The sequence below is a fragment of the Camponotus floridanus genome, unplaced genomic scaffold (genome assembly GCF_003227725.1).
Source record: "Camponotus floridanus strain SB8 unplaced genomic scaffold, Cflo_v7.5 scaffold6, whole genome shotgun sequence".
NCBI lineage: Eukaryota > Metazoa > Arthropoda > Insecta > Hymenoptera > Formicidae > Camponotus > Camponotus floridanus.
This window is the reverse complement of record NW_020229769.1, coordinates 4314449-4341492: the sequence shown is the minus strand read 5'-3', so window position 1 is coordinate 4341492 and position 27044 is coordinate 4314449. Positions and strand designations below refer to the sequence as shown.

The 27044-nt window shown below is 41.2% G+C and overlaps 1 protein-coding gene and 1 long non-coding RNA gene across 6 annotated transcripts; one reads left to right on the top strand and one right to left on the bottom strand.

Annotated features, from left to right (window-relative positions):
* Positions 1-692: 692 nt before the first annotated feature.
* On the bottom strand, positions 693-18758 carry LOC105250094 (interferon regulatory factor 2-binding protein-like). Of its 4 annotated transcripts, none has more exons than XM_011256014.3 (5): positions 17054-18758; positions 5090-5241; positions 4723-4921; positions 4251-4495; positions 693-4160 (listed from the first exon to the last, which is right to left on the bottom strand). In XM_011256014.3, the coding sequence occupies exons 1-5, from the start codon at positions 17922-17924 to the stop codon at positions 4020-4022; spliced, it is 1608 nt and encodes a 535-aa protein (XP_011254316.1). In that variant the 5' UTR covers positions 17925-18758; the 3' UTR covers positions 693-4019. The 4 variants fall into 4 exon arrangements, with proteins under 4 accessions (XP_011254316.1, XP_011254325.1, XP_011254334.1 ...); XM_011256023.3 differs by having other exon boundaries at positions 4251-4486; positions 17054-18756; XM_011256032.3 differs by having other exon boundaries at positions 17114-18751.
* On the top strand, positions 13771-25408 carry LOC105250090. Of its 2 annotated transcripts, none has more exons than XR_889090.2 (3): positions 13771-13921; positions 22369-22847; positions 23572-25408. It is a non-coding gene; the product is annotated as an uncharacterized LOC105250090 (long non-coding RNA). The 2 variants fall into 2 exon arrangements; XR_889089.2 differs by lacking the exon at positions 13771-13921 and adding an exon at positions 21701-22301.
* Positions 25409-27044: the final 1636 nt, after the last annotated feature.

The following is a 27044-nucleotide window of genomic DNA, read 5'->3' as shown; positions in this document are numbered from 1 at the left end:
CGTTTAATTAATCCAATTCGGAGATGATAATTCGAGAATTGTGCATTCCATCTCATTCACAGAGGATCGATTTTATTCGTCGGTCCATATTCGCCGCGTGCAGTCGAGCTCGGTGAATAATTTACGCCTCATCCGCTTTAAAGCGCGCGAAGTCATCGCGCACCGCTATACAGCGCGGATGGAGCCGTCTGGAACGTGCACAGATCAATATTCCGCCACGTCGCGTTCCTCGTCTCCACCTCTCGTTCCTCTCCTGCCTCCTCTTCCGCTCCTCTTTCGGCCCACCTACCCCAGCTGAATATTGGCATTGATTTTCACGGTTCGGCAAGGCTCGCCCTAGGACCCGAAACACTGGCGTCTAAGGTCGCTTTACACGTTTTTTAGATATTTATACATTTTATATATATATATATATTGGATATCAGACTTTTGCAATATATATAATCTCGGCTTAAGATAGCGTACATAATAGGATAATCAAATTATATCTATATATTTTAGCATTTATCCAATATTATAGAAAATTTTTGTAATAAATGAGAGATTGAATTTTTAAAAAAAACTTATATATGTAAGGAAATTGGTTGAAATGATCTTGTCATGTTGTTAGTTAAAAGTTTTCAAAGTGGATGGATATTTATTGTAAGGATATTCTTGGGGACGTGTGATTACGAAATAATAGAAACTCATCCTTCTGTCACATCAACACATATATTTTGCTTTTGCTTGTTGCATACATACGATAAACAGTACAATGTTACACGTTCCTCGAGGTACGGTATACTAGAAAATTTTCATTATCCACTACTACAATTGCTATTCGACGTATTGTTTCGTCATATCTCTTCGATTTTTTGTGTATCTGCGTAGCTATACGAGTCATTTAAAAAAAAAAAAAAAAAAAAAAAAGAAAGAAAAGGAGACGAAAAGAGAGACAAACGGAACGAAATTACGGTAAAGACGTGAGAGTTTCCTCGTTTCTTTCGCTCTCGACCCTCTCGGGGGACTGGGCGCCTCATCGACAAAGAAAACCGGAAGTGCGGCTTGGGCTTGGTCGTCGACAACGAAATCGGACAAATTTGTGAACGAACGAGTATTACAAGTTATTCGCAGCCTTTTCGTTATCCCATCTCGCGCGATGTTGCTCTTGTGCATTCCAATTTCATTCGTTCCCGATTGATCGACGACATCAGCAATACAAGTACAGTAAATAACAATAATAATGAAAACAGGACAAAGAGAACCACATCAAGCAAACTCGAAAATTCTTCGTAATCGGCAAAAAAATTTGAATTGAGAAATTCGTACAACGAAACGCCGTTACGAGGACGAGATCCTGAAAAAGATCGAGCAAGCACGAAATAATAATGCAACAAGATTCTCGCTCGAAAAATTATTCTAGGAAAAAATTGACGCAGAGGGACGATCAAGATGCGACGACCAACCAAGCCTCTCGCGGCGAGAGACGCTCTCTCGTTTACGGTACATAAATGTTTGTTACGGATTTAGTTAAAAGGAGTTAAAAGGAGTTCACGCGGCCGCACGTGCGAGAAAAACAGAGACGTGTCAGCGGAGAAAGATGTTCCTGTCGTAAGATGCATATTTCTGTTCGCGAGTCCCACCGAGTCGAAGGAAAAATCGTCCTTCCGGCTGGGACTCGACAGAGAGTATCAATTGTAATAAGTGTATTATTATCGGACATACATTGTCATTTTCCCGCGCAAACCAAAAGCGTCGTTAAACTCGTAACGTTACCGCGTACAAGAGAGAATTTTTTATATAATTTAACACGTAAAAGGATAAAATGTGTATCTATAACTCTTTTTATTCTTTTCGCTCGCAGTTTAAATGATGTGTGTATTACGGCAACAAATCGCGACAAATAAATGTCATCGGTAACTCTACGGCATGTGACATAACAATGTGATATAACGATAACGTTACAAGTCTGGACGCGCTTTAAGCGGATATCGCGCTAACCGTGCGAGACGTCACCCCGAAATATCACCACTCGTCGCCGCTAAATCGAGAGAGCGTACCATCGCCGAGAAAGCGGTATCTCGAACCCTCGGTGGAATTCGTCCCGTAACACGAGGCGCGACAGTGTGTGTGTGCATGTATATGTGTGGGTATGTCTGTGATGTGTGTACACGTTCTCTCTTTTTTATTTTTCTATTTTTCCCCCGCGACAAGTTCCGACAACCGCTCTCCTTTCACCGTGTGCCGATCTGTTTTTGTACAAATATATACAAAAGGATATACGCCCGCGTGCCCGGGAACGGGTCCCCCTTTCCGCGAGGGGATCGTACGATCGTCGCGCGCAAAAAGATCCCGCTCGGGCGCGTCTAGCGAGTGTCTCTGCCTGCCTGCCTTTTTCTCCTTTCACCTTTTTTTATCTTTTAGACATAGCGAGTATGTGGTTCCTATTTTGACGGGCGTGCCTTTTTCATCGGTGAAAATGAAAAACAAAATGCCCTCGACTAAAGGTCTAGCGCATAAACTAAAGGCGAAAGTGGACGTTGCATAGTCGAACATTATATTATATAATTCGCATTTTTTTTTTTTTTTTTTACGAGTGACTGGATAGCGCGACATGCTCACGTGTCTTCGCGTGACTTTCCTATTTTTTTTCTCTCCCCCTTTCCCTCCCTCCCTCCCTCCCCGCCTCGAAAGACCGGACGAGCGCGATTACAAAGAACGCGAATAAAACGCAACGTCGTGTGCCCTCGCGAGCGAGAAACCGAGAATAGAGAAGGAAAACGCGTCGCGTGTCTCTACACACATAAAAAAAAAAAAAAAGTCTTTCGGAGAAATGTCAGCGTACAACTTGGTTCGCGGGAACAAAGAAAAGGAAAGAGTGAAAGAAGAGATGCGAACGAGAAGGATAATAATAATTTAAGAAGACACAGAACGCAAAAACGAATATTATAGACTTTTGTACACTTAAAAATCGTTAAAAATTTTTTTTTAGTTATACGCTTTATTAATATAATGTAGGTATGTACACATATACACAATGTACAGAAAACCCGTGCGCTGGGTCCGAGAATGTCCGCCATAATGTGTTTTTATTATATAATACAACGAGCGAAGTATAGGGTAGAAAGAGTATACAAACAAAAAAAGAAAAATAGAAAAAAGACGGCGATCGCCGCGGGGGCGATGCTATCTCTCTCGCGTTAGTCATTAATTAAAATTACGACCATCTTAAACGGACACGCGCGAAAAAAATAAAGTACAATACGAACCGCGCGTGCGTTACGCAGTACCGAGTCGACGATTTTATCTCGAAGTGTGTGTGTATATGTGTGTGAGGGTATTTTGTCTGCGTGTGTGTGTATGTATTTGTACATACATATGTCTGTACGTAAGTGTACGTGTATTGTGTGAAAGAACGCGAGCGATTACGTCCGCGATTACAAGAGACAATGAAGAAAGGCGTATCGAGCCTATAAGTACAAACCCAAACCGGGCAACAAATCATCATCATCAGCATCATCATCATTATCATCATCATCATCGTTACTACCGTCGCGATTTCAACCACGTGTGCTTCTCTCCTCTGAAAATTCGAGAAAAAATAAAACGCTGCTCCCATCGCGTTAATTAACCGCTCTCTACGAAATCCGTATTTACATGTGCAGCAAAACAATCGATTGCCAGCATACAATTTGCCAAAGACTTCTTCTCAAAACCAATCGATAAATACCGTACGGTATCGATCATATCAAGTCAAGACGTGTCGTTAAGCCGACTTCAAACAAAACCGAATCGTCCACTTCCCCCCCCTCCCCCCTCCCTCCCATCTCTAATCGATGACATTAACAACTTGAGAATCTGCACCAGACAACGTCTTTGGCTCGAGTCGTTCGTTGGCTTCCTCCGATTATCGCCAACGACTCTTTATCACCGTTACCAAAAGCGTTTGGCGAAACCCTTCATGGTTCCAACCATAATAGCCTCTCTGAATACAGAGGGACAGAAAATTTGAGCCCTGAATCGACATTGAAAGAGGATCTTTAAGTTTCCCTCTCCTTCTTAACCTTGAGCCCGGTGCTCGCGGTATCCTCGCCCAAGATAGTGGCTATCTCGCCCTGCATAAAGGCCCACGGAACTTGGCTGTTCGCCAGCGGGCATTTCTCGCCACTCGGACAATAAACCTGAAACGATCGAGAACGGAAACCGTCGATTAGTACCATGATTTCGATTGGAAAGAGCCTCCCAAGGGAGCGGCAATTCGAATCACTCACCTCCGAGCCAGCACCCTGTCTCTTTATGCTGTCCCGACTGCACGGGAAGCAAAACTTGTGGTGCGGCACACTGGGACATTGAACAAAATGCGTGTCCTCCAGACGTTCCTGACATAGCGTGCATTTCAGAGTCGGTGCCGAGACCGGTTCAGCGCCGGCAGCTTGAGCAACCGCGCCCTCGGAAGATGTCGTCACAGTTGTCGAGGACACCTGCCTTGAACTACTGGACCGTCTGCCTGTGGAGCCTGTAGATTAACGCGATTCTCATTCCTCGTTATATTCTAACTTTTCATGAAAAGCTTGATTTTAATATTATCAAATTCGATACGATTTTTCTGAATCTTATGATACAATTGTCAACATTGTATCTAATAATAAAACGTGGGTACAAAGACGCGGATAATATTGTTTACATCAAGCTAATGGATACAAAAAGCTAAAATATAAAATATAATATATTATAATAGATTACCATAACTGTCTGTACTATTCGGGCTGTGCTGAGAGCCCCTAGAAGCGCTGCGTTGTTGTTGAGCAGTTGCGGCTGTCGTCGGCGGACTTCTGTTGGTGGGACTGGGATTGTTCGGTGGCTGTGGCACAGGCTCCGGTGATGTCAGATTATCAGCGACTGACATTAAAGCGGCCATCGGTGACGGTCCGTTCGCCGAAGTCTAAAAAAGGAAGATCATCATTAGTTTGTAATGAGACTCGCGTTCGAAAGACGAGCTTAGAAACGTTTATTAAATGCGCGAATAAATATGGCTCGTCACCTGTGAATGGATCGGCCAGGCTCTACTAATTGCAAAATGATAATTGAATCGTCGTCTTCGTCTACCTACCTGATGATGATTCGATTGTGAATTATCGTTGGCACTTTCCTGCGTCGGCGGTGGCGGTGGTGGAGGACTCGTTCTTGGACGAAGAGGCGATCCTCCACCATTAGCCGCGACATTGGCAGGTGCCAACGGTATGGACGGTCCAACATATGCCCCTGTATGAAAATATATATATATATTAAATGCGTGTTTTTTTTTTTATTCGAGCGTGTCGTAAATATAAGCGAGAGAAACAGAAAGTATCGAATTCTGGGAACTTTTCGGCGCAGATATGAAAGATAAAAGAAATTAAGGATATTAAGACGTGAAATGTACAAATAATAGTTTTACTTTTCGCTTTCTATTGTTTTATATTTCATTTTATTCGTGTTTTTCCACCTTCTTTAAAAATTGTTACGTTTGTCTTTCATTTTATTTATCTTTCAAAAAATGCAGAATTACTGGCGGCGGTTTTTTTTTTGAAGTTTGCATTTTTAAATGATTATTTTTAACGTGTAGGAAAGAGAATATTGCACCTGGAACATCGCAATATTGCGGCTTAATGACTTTATATATATTCTTGTAGCCATCATTCAATGCCGTTTACTTTGTTAGTGTTGCACTTATCAAAACACGAGATTTCCGATGGAAAAAACGGATGACACGCGATGTTAGAAGCTGTTCCGAGAGGAGAGCGTGCGATCGATACATGATGTGACAAGCTAATGCCATTTATCAAGAGTTTAGATTGTCCTTGCTCATTTCCATCTCTTTGCCATGTGTAATCTTCTTGGAATGTCGAGGGGAAGAGGGGGAGGGGCTCTCCCCCTATAATAATAATCCATCTTTATAGCACAATGCCTTCATTGGTGAGCAGAAATAAATGTCGTTTTTCTCTTGGACGCGACGCCGATAAATGGTAACGAGACGATTACGGGGAAAGAGAGAAGCAAGAATATAAGTGAATCGTTATCCGTGCGTCAGATTACGTCAATAACAGCGAACCATGTTATTTCTCCAACTGCACAGACCTTGAATCAAATTTCCGTGAAATCTACACAGATCCAACTCGAACTTGAAACAAATGGAATGATATATTTGACAAGTTAAAATATATTCCCCAATTATTACGAAATTAATAATATACATTTCCCAATTGCACTGCAAATTAGAGGTTCAAAAGTTAGCTTGCAATTTAAATAATATCATTTTTAAATTAATTTTTTAACCAAACTTTAATTTAACAATTGCAATGAATGTTTAAAAAATTATTAATCCTTTTTGGGAGTTACTAGAATGATATAAAATATAAAACTAACAAAATATTTCATCGTATTTTATCCATTTCTATATAAATAAAAATATATATTTTATTTATATAAAATATATAAATAAATATTTTATTAAAACATATAAATATAAATGTTTTATATAAAATATATAAATAAAATAATATATTTCGTGCGAATCGCGTTATTATGTCAAGTCTGTCAATTCCGTCTTCTTAATTATATTGCTTATATATCGTCATATGTACCAGGAAGTTAATCGTATTCGCGAAGATCGCAGATTGTGTAAGGCAATGCATTTTGATAATGTTTACTTGGCAGGCCACTTAAGAGACAACCGAGACAATTAACATGTAGGTCGCGTAAATGTATATATACGCGCAAAGACTGCGACGATGATGACACATGTCATCACGACACGGCCACATTTTATCGTATTGCGTTGTATCGTTATTGGCCTTCGACACGCGTCGATCGTTTATCCGATGTTTTATGTATCCCGCGGATCGATTACTCTTTTCAGACACTATTGTATATATAACATGTACGATATGCAATCTCTGTTGGCGTGCAGGCTCTTTGCACATTTTCGTGACTCTTGCCCTTCTTTCATTCTCGACCGAAACCTACAGGAACGCAAGATAATTCAACGACCTCGATTAATAAGAGAATTTCCTCATTTCCCTGCCTTTTATCGGATTTTTCATAATACTCGTCGAAAGACTAACGTTCTTTTTAATTAAAAAAAAAAAAAAGTATCGAGGTAACTCAAAGAATGAAGCGAAACGATTCCGAGAAAATCGCGCGATAAACGCGTTTAACAAGCTCGACAATCATCTCTTTTTCTCTCTTTCTTTAGAGCCATTATTCCTCATCGCGCACACGATTCGTTTATACGTCTCGCTGCACTCGTTATTTTCCTCTAATCGCAATTCGTCACGACCGAGCGGGATACATGCTCGTTTCAATTATATTTGTTTCAATTTGGCGCGACGCCCTTTGTGCAAAATCGCCGACGCGGCCGGCCTCGTCCTCGGATTTTAACATTTCCCGCTCACGTGCGTTATTCGTCAATGCTCCAAATACTTTCCCACTACGCCAAACTTACGAAATTGCAGCCGCTACATCTCGCTGCCGCAGAATCGTACACGCGAGTCCTCGTGATACGTTTTAAACCGATAAATCGAGATTAATCGAACTTTGAAGCGTGATATGATTCTCGTACTTGAATTCTATGTTTAACATTTAATCGCGTGATTGCCCGATATCGACGTTTTTTTTTCCTATCGAATACGAAGATTGTTGTTACGAGCAGATATCTTAACATTTTTTTAACGCCTGATTTGGATATTTTCGAGGCGTCCGCGTTAACCCTGAAATGTGTGCTGAATAAAAATCATGCTAAAAATAACGTATAATTCTAAGAGATTAATGTAATCAACGTGGACACGAATAGAACAAATAGAGATATCCCAATATTAATCGTTAATATTTGCACAAACAGAATGTTGTCTCCTTCGATATCAACAAGTGAAATAATACAAAATAATACAAAATATATAAAGATGACGTATAAATGCTTTATATAAACGAGACGGATTTAAAATTCGCTATTGCGTCATGAATATTCAAGACCGCGATAATAATTCACGATCGAAGGCTACCGTTATATATATATATATGATAACCATTTTTTCTCCTCGCGTGTGTTTTGTAGGAATACAAAACGTCATCGTCGTCCGCGTCGGTGCTATTTTTAGCCGCGGAGCTAAAATATGCACGCAACCTCCGCATGTATATCAACACGCCGAGCTTCGATATTGTATCGGCACATCTCTCTGCGAGGGTTAGGAGGTCCGTGCGAGAGGAATGCGAGAGAATGGCTCGTGCATCAACAACGGCCGACCTGCGGGCCGCACGCGAGAGCGGGAAGAATCATCATTCGGTCACGGCTGTTCGGTGGTGACACGCAATCCCGCGTGCGGATTACGCGCCTTCCCCCGCTCCCATCCCTCCACGTCACAAGCCGGTATGTATACGTATGTACGAGTCACCGAGCCTCGCCTACGGCTCACGGGGTGAATGGAGGGAAAGGAGGCTAGATAAAGATAGAGAGGGACTGAAAGAGGAGATAGACGTGCCACCGAGTAGACGTGTGACCGGTACTTTTCCGTGACAGCTCCGATAGAGCGCGAGAATCGGCGAGTCTCTATCTTTGCGACTGAGAAACGCGCGATGAGAAGCGAGCGGGCGAGGGATGGAAGACGCGCGAGGGGGAGGAAAGCGTGCGCGTCTCTCTCTCTCTCTCTCTCTCTTTCGCTCTCTAACCGACACATCGCATCACGCACGTAGGCGGCCCCGGCTTAGTCACACTCGATCAGGGCCGTGCCACGCGCTCGCGATTTACGCGAAATTGGCTTTGTATAACCCAGCGATAGAGGGGGGTTTGTTTCCCTTAGCGTTTGATTCCGCTCGCTTCTCGGTAACCGAAATTGCTCTCGCGAACGGAACCGTCGTTTATAACTGCGCGAGAGCTTGCCATGTACGAAGAAGCGAAACGATAAATACCGAGAAGACCTGATGGATTCTGCTGTCTTGTATATATATTGAATCGAAAGAGAATTTGTATCTTAGAATAACGTGAATGAATTTTTCTGGATAACGAGATAAATTAATTGAACTTTTTGTCAGATATTTTACAGATTTTTTATTATTATTTTAAATTAGTTACACATTTATTATTATATTATTATATTTTTTTAATTATTTACACGCATGAACAAAATCATTTGAATATAATGCAAGATTCGAATAGAATGTTTCTTTACTTGTTTAATTTTTTTTAATGATTGTTGTTTAAATGTCGCATGTACTACTCGATTGTGATATTGACTCTCCTATTCCAGTGAAATTTCACTTTATCGTTTATCTTGATTTGATAAATTCAGTCTCTTTAGTCAGTAATCTAATCGGAAAACGTTCTCTATGTGCATTATTACACGTCGCTAATCGAGGTATTTAATGAGAATATATTTGTAAAATTATGCACGTTTTATAAAATTAAAAATGTAAAACATTCTACATGCATATGAAATATTAAAAGGATGAAACATGCATGTAACGTCATCGGAATAAATTTTTATTTACAGATTGTTTTTAACAGTTATGTGATTATACCAATAGAAGAAGTATAAAAAAAGTTTATTTATGATATGTTTATGTTATTATTTCTTTCTATCTCGCTGAAATAAAATTTTATTACTCTCGATGACTCACGGTTAAAACGTACGAGTCTGAGAGAGCGGTGATTCAAATGGACGTTTCCTCTTTAACTGTCAACGATAATTTTGTAATTACGTGGAATTTAAAATCTTCAGGAAATCTTTTGGAAAGAAATTGAAGTCGAGTAAATCTTGTATGTAATCTTTCACCGAATATACAACATTTTTCTATCATTAAATATTTATCCGAAAAATTATCATTTATTTATGCAGAATGTCTAAAACAGACAAGAACTTAATTTCACTGTCATCTTCTTTTGCAAATTTTAAAAGAGCATTTTTTTTCTTCTCTTTTCTTTTCTCTCTTATCTGCTATTTTTTTGCACAGATTTTTATTTGTGCATATTTGTGTATATTTGATTGCATCGCGAGATTTCGCGCATCAAAAAGCGACACATTTTTCAGGACACGTAAACGCATACGACACGCGTTTCACGCTCGTGCATAAATTCACGCGAATATATTCGCACATCCCTGGACTTTGCGTATCGCTGTCGGCTGGTCAGCTATAGTGGCCTTGTTTCGAAAGTACGATCCCCTCTTTCCTTTCCCTCTCCACGTACGTACTCCTCGTCGATATGCGCATTTATACCTGTCGTGTGTACACGCGGCTCTCTGCCGCTATGCATACGTATGTGAAACTCGTCCCGATGACGTAGGGCAGGAGAGCGAAATATCTGTCTATACGCGATCGATTGAGCGCAGAGTGAACGCTTGCGATACGATCATTGCAAAACTTGTGATTCGCGTAAAACTCCACTTCTCGTTGTTATATTCTACTACGATGTGTACTAGCATTCAAAAAAAGTTCTAGTTTCTCCTTTTAGAGACTTATATCCATGATTAATTTTATAGTTTGCTTTCAAAAATGAGGAAATTATATTAAAATATAATATATAGTACTACAATGTATATTAATATGCCAAAAACATTCTAGTTTGTCCTTTTGGAGACTTATGTTCATGATTAATCTCATAGTTTGCTTTTAAAAAATGAGAAAATTATATTAAAATATAATATATAAAATATAATATATAATTAAAATAATAAAATCAATATGATATATTGATTTTATTATTTTAATTATATATTACTGTTGATATTTCAAGAATATTTATAGCTGTCTTCTTGAAAGTTCATTAAATATGGCATGTTATATGAGATTATCAAATTTATTCATTTTGTACAACTCCACTTATTTCTGTTATGTCCTACTACAATGTATATTAATATGCCAAAAACATTCTAGTTTGTCCTTTTGGAGACTTATGTTCATGATTAATCTCATAGTTTGCTTTTGAAAAATGAGAAAATTATATTAAAATATAATATATAATTAAAATAATAAAATCAATATGATGTATGATACTGTTGATATCTTTAGAATTTATATCTAGTCTAGAATTTATATCTTGTCTTCTTGAAAGTTCATTAAATACGTCATGTTATATGAGATTATCAAATTTATTCATTTATTCATTTGTACAACTCCACTTATTTCTGGCTGTTATATCCTACTATGATGTATATTAATATTCCAAATACATTCTACTTTGTCCTTTTAGAGACTTATATCCATGATTAATTTCATAGTTTGCTTTTCCGTTTAGAAAATGAGAAAATTACATAAAAGATGATATAATAATAATTAAAATAATAAAATCAATATGATGTATGATACTGTTGATATCTTTAGAATATTTATATCTCGTCTTGTTGAAAGTTCATTAAATACGTCATGCTATGATATTATCAAATTTTATTCGTTTCATTGGAGCGTGCGTAATGTATTGACACGTGTCCGCCGTGAAGAATCGATCTTGATCCGGATACATTGTAAGTCGAATCCCGGCCGCATTTAGGGATATATCGCCTCTGATTTCCATCTAACGTGACGAAAGGCGCTTTAGCATTTCGCTCTATGCTTATGTTAGCACATGAGAAAGAACACGAATCGGTCTCCGATTTCCTCTCTCTTTCCGCCCTCCTCTCTCCACCGGTCCTTGTTACACGTACGCGTACGTGAGAGCGCTCCTGGCCAGTCAAACAGTCAGTCGGCTGACCGTATCTGCCGCCACTCTTGCTGCATGATTGATCACGACTGACGTTGCCGCTCGGAAACTGACTGACGTAACGTACGTGCTTAACATTCGCGAAACGAGATGCCCTCGCAAACAACCGCCACAGATCACGTTCCGTACAATTCCGGACATTCCGAGTTTAAGAGGACACAAAGTGAAAAAAACAATCGATACGTCTTTCTCTTTCATCTATATAATTTGCACAGAGTTACCATGTTAGTATAAATAGAGAATGAATCAGATTTTTCTTAGAAAGTTACTTAACACGAAGGAATCCATAATCAATGTGATATAAAAATATTATGTAAAATGCAACTGACGCAATGTCGTGTGCGTAATAAGTCATTTAGGTATTATAAATTATGTAAGCATAAATGGATATAAAAGATTAAAATAGAAATCACATGTTTAATTCACGTTAGTTTTTCATGTAAAGCTGTACAATAGAATAATGCTGGTCCAATATTAATTTTTAAAATATTTATAATATGCAATGTGTGTAATATAATGTGTAAGAAAAACTTGAGTGGCCAAAAATGATAGAATTACAATCAAGTCCATTTGTGAAATTCGATCTCCATTAAGGACAATGTCAGCTCTACGTGCTATAAATAACAAACTCTAATGACGAGTGCCAGTTTAGAATGATGCATAGAAATACAAATGCAAAAAACAATCGATTTCGATTCTCAAGAAAAAAAAAATTGATTTACCGATTGATATCCAGAAAAATCAAACGTCAATGACAATTTTCCTCTCGACAACGGTACGAAAGAGGGACTATAACAATTGCTTTGTCAAAATGAAAAAAATGCCACAAATTAATTAAAAAAATATTTTATTTTACAAAATATTTTACATATTAACAAAAAAAAAAAAAAACATTTTCATTAAACATAAAAAATATTTTAGTTTACAAAATATTTTACATACTTAAAAAAAACACATTTTCATTAGACATAAAGAATTCTCTAGCATTTTTGTAGCGTTAAAAATTAAACTTGCTGAAATTATACATATATTCCACAGTCTCTATTAAAGATATGTGGGATTATCAGAATTATTTTTGCGATAAAATCGGCGACACGTTGTCGAGTACAACTGGGAAAATTTGAGCGAGCAATTAAATTACGAAAGATCAATAATCGATAGTGGAATCAAAGCGCAAGCGCGATTTCTCTGGATCTCAAAGGCTCTCTCGATTCGCGTTTATTTCCAGATCCCCAATCTTTGCCAGCGGTAATCTATTTTTATCGTCGACTCGCGTACGTAAACGTGAACGCTGTCTTTTGAAAGGAAAAACAGTTAACCTCAAGAATTAAAAAAAAATCTTGACAAGAAAAATAAACAAAACCTCGCTCGTGAAGCTTTTTCTCTGTCACTTTGTTACAATAGCATTTTCACAATGATAACAAGCCAACATAATCGCGTCTCGACATTATTGGTAGCCTCGCTAATATTTACAACACACGCAAAAAGTAATAAATTTTTCATAAAAAAATATTAAGTATACAAAATAATTTTAATTAATATTAATAATATTAAAATAAAATATAATTTTAATAAAATAAAATAAATTTTTAATTAATATTAATAATATTAAAATAAAATATAATTAATATGAAAAAGTTTGCGAGGGAAACGTGATGATGCGAAAATTAGCGATCGACGCGATATGTTATAATCTAAAGATTGAACGGAACAAAATATTATATCGAAGCGCACTTGACGTACACATTGAATAACGGCGATAACACGATGGTTCTCGCCGATTATCCTGCAGCCGTTATCAGATAAGATAACGCGGCTGCGTGCGATATCGAACGGCGGCGACAATATATTATATACTCAGCTGTTTGATTTACGTCATTGCATCTGGTCTCGAAAACATTAGGCAGATTCCACCAGGTCGTTACCCTTGAAGATTTATTATTTACGGACAATCGAGAAACATTCGCGTTTCGACTGAAAGCCTCGCGTGTTTGGTTTGGACGATCCCTTGTTTACGGAAGATTTCGACATCGATAAGTCGCGCGCGAGTGGAAGTTTATAAATACAAAATTTCGCAATCCAATTATTTATCAGCATTATTACCGTGACATTGCACAAGGGAGCTCAAACATAGAGAGAGAGAGAGAGAGAGAGAGAGAGAGAGAGACTCGCGTGAGAAAAGTATACATCTGCCTAAAGTGTACTCAAATACAAGTGAGTAAATATTATTCTCTTTTTTTCTTTTTTCTTCGCTTTTTCGCGCGATCTTGGAAAAAAACCCTCGGGGGATCTTCGCACGTCCCGCGAATGTTAACCGTAAACACCGCTCTCGAGGATCGGAGATTAGAAAGTGGTCCGAAGCGATGTCGAAATAACGGTCGATGAGCAAGGTCACCGTGCCGCTCGCGCGCAGAGTTAGGTCACGTTAGGTTAGGTTATAGAGCTTACGCGACACGTCGTCATCGTCGTCATCGATCGTCAATGAGCCCGCCGGCGTATCCGCCAGCGCGAAAAGTGAGCGGCGAGCGAGAAAAGGGGGCACGCTACAGTTATCCCGGCGAAATGTCACCGGCGGCGACAGGCGGAGGAGACAACCGGTTTTCGCCCGTCAACGTGGCATCGACGGGGGGCGGGGGCAGGGGGAGGCGCGCGGGTCGAAAAGCCTCGCCGGGGCTTCGAGGATCGAACGTCACGAGGGACGAGGGATGGAGGAGGCCGGGGGGGGAGGGAAATACGTGATGCGAACGCACTCACTCGATGTGCATCGAATGATGCGCGCGCAGCGAGTGTACGTTTCGCGTACTCCGAGTATAAACATGACGATTTAGCGAGATTTCTGCATGGAAAGAAAATAAGTGTCAAATCGAAACTCATATACTTTTTAAACTAACGCGTTTCATTGTTTCGTATTTCGCAATAATTTATAATCTTCTTAGAAGATTTTAAATTTAATAATTTTAATAAGATTTAAATTTAATAATATTTAATAATTTTGAATTTCAACAATATTGTAGTCTTATTTTAATATTGCAATTGTCATCTCAGGAATGTATAATTATTTAATTCTGCTTTAAGAAAATTATAATCTTTGATTTGAAAATGTTATTTTCTATTTAACATTGTTTTTTTTTTTCAAGAAAATTAAATCTTAAATCATAAGAAATATATTCTTCTCGATTGAACCATATAAAATGGCTTCATTCAAGTAAGCAATTATTCGAGCAATTATATTTTTCTTTAATTAACAATATAATCTCATTTCGAGATTTCCATGTTAAAACTAAATATATTTTCAAAACAAGAATGTTCTTTTTTTTCTGTGCGGCTCGAGGAATTTTTCGAGACGACACTTTGTCCGATTCTCTTCAATGAATGACGTTATCTTTCTTTTTGGAAGGAGGATTGATTTGATCGATCGATTCGAAGAGATCGCGAAACGATATCTCGTTCGAGTGACATTAAAATGCGCTCTTTCGTAAAGAAACGGCGCTTATCAGTTTGACGATCAAAAATCACATGCGTATGTTTTTCCTCTTTTTTTCGCGAAAGAATTTAATTCCAAGCAACGCTGTGGGCGGAGATAATTGCTACTGCCATTCGCGCGATCTCTTTCCCCCGTCGTCGGTTCAACGTTCGCGTTTGCATCTCGTTAAAGAGCGCGGACAAAGCGAGGTTAATCGCGCGAGACGCGACTTTGTATCGCGTTCGTGACGTGCGGAAGGGAATCGCCGAACGGCGACCACGGCCAACGCTTGTTACGCCGCCGGCCACTTCGCGAGGCGATCTGTCACCCGGCTGTCATCCCGACATCGCTTATCTCGCGTTAACGCGACGCTCCGTGCTCCCGAAACGCGGGAGCCTTCGCGGGATTCGTTCGTTATTGAACGAGCGGCCACGACCGTCTCATTCATCGGGTATAAATACAACGACGACGACAGAGGCGGCGGTGGCGGCGGCGGCAGCGTGACGTCACCTGATTGGACACGTCACGACATGGCAACTGAATGTATCTTTTGGTCGTCCCATCACGTGCTCGACGTACGTCTCTTTGTACGCGTTTGGACGCCGATCGAGGGCGAGGGGGGGGGGACGGACGGAGGGTGAGGAGGGAGAAGGAGCGGAGCGAGGACACGAGGGAGGACGTTAGCTTGGTTTTAGCGATCTCCCGAGCTACGCGTACGTCGATCCATCGCACACGCGTGTGCGTGCGTTGCCTTCTCGCGCCAGATGGCCACGAACGATGGCTGATGCGATGCCGCGCGCGCCCAGCCCTGCTCTCCCTCTCTCTATCTCTCTCTCTCTTTCTTTCTTTTTCTCTTTCTCTCTCCTCGACGCCTATTTATAGCGACGACCGATAAAAACGCTGCCCGCTAAAAAATTACGCCGACCTAGCTACCATCGTGCGTGTCGCGTATACTCGGTCGAATTGCTCTCGGGGCGCTTTTTGCTTCGCTTTTTGTAACGCGCGAGCTCTTCCGCGGATCGACTTTTAAAGAGAGAGGCGACGTAAAATGTCGGGGAAAAACCTAGCAGCCGCTGTGTTTCGTTTGCGGCGAACACGTGTCATATTCGATGCTTCGACAACCGTCAATTCTCGGTGATTTTTATTCCAGAAATAACTCGGCGGAATTTATTTCCCGAACGCGAGAAGGAACTTTGATTACCCCTGAAAGTTGGAGAGTCAATTTCCTGTCCTCGAAGAGATTAGTTTTAACGTCTTCGGCGAGAGTGATAATGGATGCTCGACAAGCTCGCATTTTACACTTTTTGTCGAGTACTTTTGACTATTCGTTTTATCGAGTTCTCATTTTAAAACGATTGCACAACAATTGAAAAATTCCATTGCGACGCATTTTCCTTAACCATTGGACATCACGATAACGCGGCCGATGATTGATGATTCGTTTTATGAATGAAACACGTAAACAAGTTGTATCTCGTATCTGTAAATGTAATCTTAATACGAACAATCGATTTTCTCGAGGTCTTTGTAATAAATTGCGTTTGAAAATATACCCTATAACAACAAGCGATAAAAAGATTACCGCTCGTAAACACTCGCATAAATTTGCAAAGATAATTACACAAAAATAGTCCAATTTTTACAATCCCTAACCTTATTGGAGGATAAAAAAAAAAGTCGCTCCGAGTCTCTCGATCTAATCGAGCAAGACGAAAAGACAAACCGATAAGAGAGTCGAAGCGCGCGTTTTATTCCGCTCTAAACCTCGTACAGGTAATACAACCTTCTCGCCTGGTCGAGTTCCCAGAAAACGCTACTCGGAAGACGCTCGTCGGAGCAAGGATCGCGATTGATAGGTGGCTGCGATCGAGAAGACGACCTACCGTCATCGATCGTTGCGCGTCTGAACGCGAGCGCGTCCCAGAAGCAGGGGAAGGACTCACCGTTGGCCTTGAAGGTGGTGGCCGTCTCGAAACTGGGCGCTCTCACCGGGTGCTTCTCCTTGTTCCTGTCCTGGACGTAGCTGACGGCGAGGCTGACGGCCGGCAGGGAGTCGCCGCGCGTCAATGGCGGCCTAACCGGGTGCTGCTCCTCCAGCGACAGCCTCTTCTCGGTGTGCTCGTCCTCGTCGATGGCGGAGATGCCGCGCTTGAGCTGGGTGATGCCGCGATTGTGGCTGAGGTTCACGTGATGCGCGACCAGATGGGCGTTGGGCAGACGCACGTTGTTGCTCCTCATGCCGTTGGCCATCTCGTGGCCGGCCTCCTCGGCGCCGTGTTGACGGCCGATCTGCTGCTGGGCCGCGGCCGCGGCCGTCCCGGAGTTGAACTCGGTGATGGAGTTCCGGTGGTGCAGCTGCGAGTAGCCGGCGATGTTGTGGTGACGCGAGTGGGTCTGGCCGGTGTTCTGGATCGGCAGGACGTCGAGATTGGTCCCGCCGTTGTGCTCCGTGTGACCGGCGGCGGTGCGATAGGTCTTGGAGGCGGACGGCCTGGCGTCCTGGAAGCCGTACGCCTTCTTGAGCTGCTTGGCCGACTCGAGCACGAGGTCGATGCGGTCGGCGCCCTCGTAGTTGACGCAGCCGCGGCACACCGGCTCCGAAAAGTCCATTATCATCGCCCAGGGCATTCTGGGCAGGTCGCACAGGTAACACTGCGTTCGCTTGCCCATCATCTTGCCGCCGAAGGAACCGCCGCTGCCCGCTCGCTGATGACGGATACTACGATCGTCGTCGTCGACTCTACGTCGTTCCATCGCTTCAAGCTTCACATCCACCGTTCAATTATCCCGGCCGCTTTTTCCCTATCTCTCTCGCTCTCCCGCGTCGGTCCAGAATACCTCGCTCTACTTCCTTCCCTTCTCGCTCGCCGCAAGACGACTCTCTCTCTCTCTCTCTCTCTCTCTCTCTCTCTCTCGCCTCTTCCGCTCGGATCACTCTGCCACGCTTCTGCGAAGCGAGGATCGATTCCGACCGTGCAAACTACGAGCCTCCGGCGCACTGCTCGTCCGAGAAATAACCGCCGCTCGAAATAACGACGACGATAACGTCAATTGCCTCTCGTCTCGCGCGCGCTCCGTCACCACGGCTCGCGGGCACATGAGCCGCGAGAGGACCGGACCAACGAGAGGCCGAAGCGACGCCCGATCGGACGCTCCGATTCTCGTCTACGCGTCGAGTCTACGGTCTGTTCGAAAGGGCGGGAACACTCGCGAAGGAGAATACGATACTATCTATATACCCCGTGTGTATCTTCCACTGTGTACGTCCCGCGCGCACCGGGAAAGGTAGCGGAGCACAATGGCCGTCGCCGTCGCCGTCGCCGTCGTCGTCGTCGTCGTCGTCGGCGTAATAATAAACGCGTGCAACTCGCCTCTCCTGGCCTCTCTCCTCTCACCCGAGGGCGAACCCCGTTGAACACGAGAAACGAACACGCGAAACGAACACCGACCGATATACGGATATGCGCGCGGCAGGACGTGCGCTCGTCCGTCTGGCTGGCTGGCGTACGAAGGGACGAACGTTCGGAGAATGCGGCGGTAAAACCGAGGCTACGACACCGTCGTTTTTCCCTTCTCCCAATCTCTAGCCCCGTCTTCCTCGATACGGTACTTTTCCCTATCTCCCTCTCTCTCTCTCTCTCTCCGTCTCTCCTCGCCCGCCCGCCCGCGCGCGCCTCGCTTCGCGTCCGCTCGGCCCCGCTCGGCTCCCGATCCCTCCCCACCCTTCCCCCCTCCATCTCCCGCTCATCCCGTTCCCATTACCGAATCCCCGCTCGTTCGTTTGTTCTCTCTCCTTCTTTCTCTCTCGACTGAGCCATTGCCAAGTCGTCGTCCCCCCCTCGTCTCTCCATCCCCCCGGATCCCTCTCGGTGAAACAGCTACGACGCAGCCGACGACGACGACGACGACGACGACAACGACAACGACAACGACGACGACGGCAACGACGCGCTCGGCCAATCGGGCGTTGTGGCGTCATGGTACGTGACGTCATAATGGCAAAGCTGCGCATGCGCGCTACGGAGTGCCCTAGGGGGACACGTAGGCAGCGACCGGGATTCGAAGTGCGAAACACGAGGGGAGGTGGGGGACGGGATCCGAGGGAGTCTGCATACTGTGCTCGCGCGCGCGCGCGCGCGCGCGTTTACATCAACCCGACGCCCACTCTTCGTAATAAGCGGCCGGTTTTACACTCGCGAAAACGAGTCGGTCGAGTCTATCGAGAGAGAGAAAGAAAACGGTATGTTCTGTACCCGTCCTCCCCCGCATCGACGATTTTCGTCGATATCCGACTTATTTGAGAAATGTCGCGATGAAAACAAGTCAATGTCGAGTTTTTTTTTAATTTTTGCGATTATCGCGAGGGCTTTTGCTTTTCGACGAGTAAATGGGCGAGCGATTGATACATTTATAACGTTTGGCGGGATAAATAAATAAATAAATTTCCGAATAAATCGTTGAGATTGTTTAAGGATGTTTTGTACCTATTTTCAAAATATTGAGAATTAAATGAAAATTGTACAGAATGTCCTTGCATATGCTTAGAATCTTCAGTACAATTTTTAAATCGATTCATTAAAGCGTTCACAAGTTATAAGGATTTTAATTTGCACCGAAATAACATGTGTTCTTATGGGAAACGTATAACCATGTCGATTCAAATATCAAAGACACATGGAAATAATATTCAGAATTTGTTTAAAATTCCTGCGATTATCGCGAACGGGGTTTTTGCTTTTCGACGAGTAAATAGGCGAACGATTGATAAATTTGTAACGTTTGGCGGAATAAATAAATAAATAAATTTCCGAATGCCAAAGCGTCGAGAATATTTAAGGATGTTTTGTACCTATTTTCAAAATATTGAGAATTAAATGAAAAGTGTACAGAATGTCCTTGCATATGCTTAGAATCTTCGGTACAATTTTTTAATCAATTCATTAAAGCGTTCACAAGTTATAAGGATTTTAATTTGCACCGAATTAACATGTGTTCTTATGGGAAACGTATAATTACCTCGATTCAAATGACAAAAACACATAGAAATAATATTCAAAATTTATTGGAAATTCGCAAAAGTTTAGATACAGAGGAAATATTTGGTCAAATAATATTATACAAGTACTAACTGGTTAAAAAGATATTAAATATAATTTAATTCTGTCACAAGGCGAAATTCTCTGTCAAAAGTTAATCATTTCGATTAACAAATTCGGAATATTTCAGTAAAAACGCAATAAATATTAAAAAATACATCTGCACTGTAGCTAAGAATCAAATTATAATATTCTACACAATTTCTCATACTCAAAATACATCAAAAGTGGATATTCGTCAATATTGATTTTCGGCTACCTTTTGCTGGGATTGTACATACAAAACATCCTTAAAAATTGTTCACGGATGAACTCGAGTATTTTTATCGAGCGACATTACTCGATAATAACTCGACGTAATGGCATCATCGGATACGCAATGACGCTGTCATTGTTTACATGAAAATATCTTTGTACGAAATGATTCACGTACGTTATTTTCCGCTAGTTATTTCTATACAAATTCTCTCTTTTTGAATGAATTTTTTTTCCTATTTGATTCACAAGAAAAATTCGAGTTGAAGAAATGATTGCGTCATAAAACTTTTGACACTTGACACTTTGTTACGTATTAATATTCGAGGAAAAGCTCGTCGCGAACGTGTCTCCCTGGCTCTGCTCTAATCTCCATGGCATAAACAATGGTCGTTATTATCGTAGCACCCGCTGAGTCGACGGCGCGCGAATGGCGCGTTATTTTATCGGTTTTTCTTAGCGATAACACGTCCAACGATAGCGCGGTCGATAGGAATACCGAGGTGTAGGTGCACGAATGTATTATCGTCAGTGTTATCGCTATGAAATGACATATGCGCTAAGCGCTATGTCAACCTTTCGGTTTGAACAGTTCAGTTTTCAAAATTACCATGTACAAGCTCTCTAATTAGCTACATTTCCAAGTTGCACCGCGACTCGTAATTACGATGTAATTCATAATAATTACAGCATCGCTAAGTAATTTATACACTGAGAAAAAAAAACCGATGAAAAGATAACGAACGGATATTATATTGATCATTTTAATCGGAAAAAAAAGAAACCGATAAAATATCCAATCGGAAAATATCGATCGATCGGACATCTGATCAGAAAGTCGGAATTTTCCGATCAAAATTCGGAATTTTCCGATCAGATATCCGATTAAAGTGATCGGTATAATATCCGTTCGTTACCTTTTCATCGGACATTTCTCTCATTTTTCTCAGTGTATATAAGCAATAAGACCCGATCGTCCAAAATCTGATGCGCGAATTCAACTTACGCACGCGCGCATCGCTGCGAAAAAATGTCTAAACTCAACTATCGCTTTCTTCCTAAATGTTTCCGCTGTCAACATTACGAGATATCTCGTCTGGCTGAGGTCTGATAATAATTTATATAACGTACGGCGCATTTCGTAACCGTGTGCTATATTAAAAGCCGCGAGAAATCTGTATCGGACGCAGAAATAAACTGTTTTCGAGCCGAAGCGAGCGATGATTGGAGATCTGTTTACGTCTCGGTTATTTACATAACGCACTGATAATACGTTTACATCATATCTCGAATCATTACACGCCCGTTAATAACGCTAAGGAATGCTCGCTAACGACAGAATTGCGGCAATCGTCGATTACGTCGATGGTTGCGTGTTTACGAATGAAAGGAAAAGAAGAGAAAAACGAAGGAAACGTGCGCAACGTTACAACACGATGACGTCACGTGTAATTTGGCGAACATTGTCGCGTCGTGTCGCGGGGTCTCTGCATATGTCGTGTGCAATTTTCTCGCCAAGCTGCGCCGCATCAGGCGTCGCGCGAATGACATCAGTCTGACATCATAGTGTACAGCACGAAATCGTAACGTGAACTCTTCTTAAAGCCGAGAGCGAGAGAAGAACGAGGGAGAATGATCTTTGCCTCGACCATGGCGGGGACAAGGAGAGTATAATTAAACGAATCGGCTTATCAATTGGCTCATTCGTCTACGCTCCAGATCCGGGAAAACAAGCGTCTCTCGCCCGCGGCTCTTTCGCGCAGAATACACATTCGCGATAGTAAATTATCGATTTTTTTACTTGAAATGTAATTGTATATTATGTAAATTTTTTTCTTTTTTTCCAGAAACGTGTCGATTAATCGGAGAAAACCGTCATCGTCTTCGAGATCCCTACATCAAACAGCAGATGTAATAAATGCATAAATAAATTGCATAACAGATTAATTCTTGGAAGATTGAATAATATCTCGGCGTAACAAATAGTTGAAATCAATCTCGATAGTTTCGGCCGTTATCGAAGGCTTGTAATCTGGTTTCATCTCGAGGCAGCCTGAATCGAAGACTGAATCGGAGGTTTCATGCGGCGCAAGTAAATCGAAGAGATGGAGTGATTGGTAAATTTGACCCGACTTCCCTCTCCATCTCTCTCTCTGTCTCTTTAGATAACTCGGCCACGTGTAGTCTGTATATCACAGTGTCCTGGGGACGAAATGCGCCAAACATTATTTATCGAGCCCGGAACCAGGAATACACACCCCGGCGACGAGATAACAAAGATAGTCCACTGATGACCGGCCGCTCCTTCGCGGGAAGGAAATACGACGTAATAAAACGCCGCAATCGGCGACCCAATAATAAGTATTATCAGTGTTTTCGTTCATTTAATCAGAGATAATTTGCACCCGGATTTAAAAAAAAACTCATCGTGAATCATGCAAAGATACATGCACAGAGAAAAATATCATTCTACTGCCAAGAAAAGCGATTACTCAGTTTATTTTTCTTTTTTTAAGTAATAATTTTCTTCAATAAAGAATATCTTGATAATAATCTTAAAAATATATTACAAGTGTTAGAAAATCTCATTATCATGTACTCAAAAGAAGAATTTGTTTTCTCTTCAAGAATATTATAAAGTTGTATCAAAGAAAAATCTTATTTTACGTCAACTCTTGTAGTAAGCAAAGCAAATTTTTGTTTCAATTTAATGTACTGCACTTATTAAAATTCAGAATATATTCAATTAAATTTAATGCTTGTGGTGAACTTCTGATATACTTCAAATAAATAATATTTACTTGAATACAGTATACATTTTTCTCTGTGTGTCCATTCTGTTTTTTACATCTTTATCTCGAGAAGACTTTAGGATAAAAGTGTCTTGTTGATGACCATATTTTTACTCTTGATTGGTCGAAAATAGAATTTAATATTTTTTAAATTAAAATATGCACACGTGTGTTTGCAATACAATATATACGTCTTGAGCTCCGCATAATTAATCACCTATTTCGTCATTATCTAAAATAATCTCTCTTTTTGCTCAGGTTTTGCGCAAGAACGTCGATTGATGCGCGACGCAAAAGCCTCGGAAATTCGCGCAAGCCACGCGATGACGGCGGAAATTTCCCCGCGTCGGCGTCGGCGGATTATCATTTTCCGCGAGGTTGATAGGGCAATTATAACGCCGCTTTGCAAAATCATTTCCGGCCAATTGAGACGGCCGGTAGACGCGGCATGAGAATCACTGCAGGGCCGCTTCGACAAGCGCAGCTGTAAATCGAAGAAGCCGTCTGGCTTCTAATTTTATTGCGCGACAGAATGGGAATGAATCTCGGCGCTGCAGCCGAGTGCATTGGATTTTGCCTCTCTTGTAAAGGGCGATATTAAAATCTCCAATCTGCGGATCGTGATTCGCCTGTCTGTGCAGCTTCCCGGGACTCGGTACATTGCTCTGACATAAAAGAAATTCATTGCGTTTCAGACGGGACACAGACCTATGCAGTATTAATAGGCTACATCCGAAGAAACGTTTTCTTTCTAATAATTTTTAAATAATATCTGAAATTTATGAATGACAGATTGTACGTCTGGATCGATGAAAGAAGTAAACGCTCTTTGCCGCGGAAAAAAAATTCATTGCGTTTCAGATGTGATGGGACACAGACCTATGTAGCATTAATAGACTACATCCGAAGAAACGTTTTCTTTCTAATAATTTTTAAATATCTGAAATTTATGAATGACCGATTATACGTCTGGATCGATGAAAGAAGTAAACGCTCTTTGCCACGTGATATTTAGAAACACCGATTAAATATACATAAACAAGCGCGATAAAAACCATGAAAGTAACATTTCCTGTCCTCGATCCGACCAAAGTCCGAGATGTATTTCAATGGAAAGGACGCGTATATCGTTTTCTCGGTTTTGTTGCACGATCGAACGTAATATAATCAATTACTTTAGTTAGATCTCTTCTATTCTCGTCTTAAAAGCTTCGTTGCCCTATTTGTATCTCTTGGCCTTTGATAACGATCTCTCGCCGGAGAATGAAAGATTGTCGATAAATGAGAATAAAAGGCAAATGTGCGGACAATCGCCCTTGTTCGATTCTCGCTTACGCGAGAATCAGACGCGGCGTAAATTTTCGCCGACGAGGCGAATCGATTCGACACTTTGAATTCGCGATGCAACGCATCCGGTGTCACGCGATCCAGATCGACGTGATTATTACGTAACATATTTGCCTTTCTTCCCGGAAAGACCAACATCGGAATTACAAAATTTCAATCCCGGATCTCTCTATCAAACTTTTATTTTTTAATTGCACGAAATATTTTATATATTTATATAAAATAATATCTCGTAAGATGAACTTTTATCGATGAATATTATTTTCTTTTTTTCGTACATTTTTAATTTTGTAACGCGTAATGGAATTTTTGATATCAACGAAAAGATGATGTAAATCTTTAGTAAACAGCAATGTTGATTTAAGGTTAAATGACAAGTCCTTTTCTCCTGATCTCATAAGTCAACGAAAGGTAAGATACGATGGCATAATCACGTTGAGAAAGCAGTTATTTGCAGCTTGTGACGTAAGAAATATCGGTTATTTGCAACTAAGCTCTTTAAATCGCTGAAAATCGCAAAATAGGGCAAGATGCGAACGCGTATCGCATGACCGATAAGATTTCAAAAAATTGCTCGTTATTTACAGAAAAATCAAAAGCTGTTACTTTATCGTCATGCGACACTCAGCGGTATTTGATAAAAATTATACTATCGCTTATAACCAGGGAAAAAAAGAAAGAGAAAGACGGCAAAATAACCCTATTTATCTTGCAAAGAAGATGCGTCTGTATCAATCGAAATAAAAAATGTGATTAAATTGATTTGGTGTATGTATACACACACACACTTGAATATTTAATCAATTTTACTACATTTTTCGTGAGGCAAGCGTAATTTTTTTGCATCTTATGTAAAAGTACATATCTGAAAAATATTTTTAATTTTTAATATAATGTATAATATTTAATACAATAATATATATTTAATATTCATATTTATATAATATTATTATAATATTATAATATTAATATAATATTTATGTAACATTACTATAATATTTATTTAATATTAATATAATATTTATTTAATATTAATATAATATTAATATAACATTTTTAATTTTTAATATAAATATAAAATATAAGAAAAAGCGAGATATATAATAAAATTTTGAAAACTGATTATTTCGTGACGTTTCGCGCGCAAACTAATTTTATGCAGGTATTACTCCGGTTTCTTTATTCCGTCCCGCAACAAAGGGATCGCTTGTACTTTCTCGAGCGTAAGTCAGGCTTCGGCCAGCTCGTCGCTTTACGTGCTCGCCCCAGAGTATATCTCGTATATCTCGTGACGTCACCCCGGCGCGATCCGGCAACATCGCCGCGGCGAAGCGACGTGCGACGTTGCCGGCTCGCTCGCGCCAGGGCTCTCGCCGGAAATTCGGGACGTCTGGGCTTCTTCTGGACCGTTGTGATTTCCGCTGGCATTTCTTTCGTCACGCACTCGTGCACGCGCGTACGCAAGGCACGCATCCACGATGACGAACGTGATTTTACGCGGATAGACTTTCGAGAGGCCATCGCGTACGCTCGATATGGCGCGGCATAACGTAATGATACAAAGATGAAGCGCTATTTAAATCGCGTCAGCGTGCTTTTTCCACCGCTTCAGCGGAAACATTCACTTTCGCGAGCGCGTCATCTTGGGGAACCAGAGCCGTTAATTAGCCGTTAATAGAGACGAATAAATAATTTTAAACGCTAGGATTAATAGTCGGGAATTTGGCTCGAATTAAATAAAAATTAAATCAAAAGTATTTAATTTTTTAAATTAAATTAAATTTGTAATTTTTTTTAAGATTTAATTTTCTTTAGTTTTAAACCCGGTTCAGAGGAGTGGAACATCTAGAAATTTATATTATTCTCAACTACTAGAGAAATTGAAGAAAAATATCATCAAATTCCTATTTTAATTAAATAGTATGTTTTTAATGCGTCGATATTGGCGAAGGATAAATATAATAAAGAGCCTCGAGAGAAGCGACTATCCCCTACTGCAAACAGTCGCGATGCTCCAATTCCGCGTCGATTCGTCGTCCATCAATTCTCGTAAGGGAATACGGAAAGTCGTGCGAGAGGGGAAGGTCCGCGCTCCTCCGCGTCTGAATCGGGCTTTACGCTCGCGTAATCGTAGAACGACGGGGACGAGCGGCGGCGGGTGTAGCTGGGAACGGATAATATCGTTCTGTCACGTCACATAGTGCGCGCGAACCGGCCGCCGCGCCGGAGAAAATCAATCCGCGGCCGCTACTAACCTTCCCGCGGAAAAGCGGCGATGGAGCGCACCTACTAACCGCTCGGCGAACGTCGCGCGAGGATCCCCGCGATATTGACCCGAGATTGCGTTAGGTTATTTCTCCGGGGAGGGAAAGGGGTTCATGCAC

Bases quoted from the DNA above. Each gene is read 5' to 3' on its own strand.
- LOC105250094 (XM_011256014.3), bottom strand. From the start codon at position 17,924: ATGGAACGACGTAGAGTCGACGACGACGATCGTAGTATCCGTCATCAG. The intron at 5,242-17,053 runs GTAGGTCGTCTT...ATTTTCATACAG, and splicing joins ACGCGCAACGATCGATGACG to GGGCATATGTTGGACCGTCC. The intron at 4,922-5,089 runs GTAGGTAGACGA...TTCCTTTTTTAG, and splicing joins CACAATCGAATCATCATCAG to ACTTCGGCGAACGGACCGTC.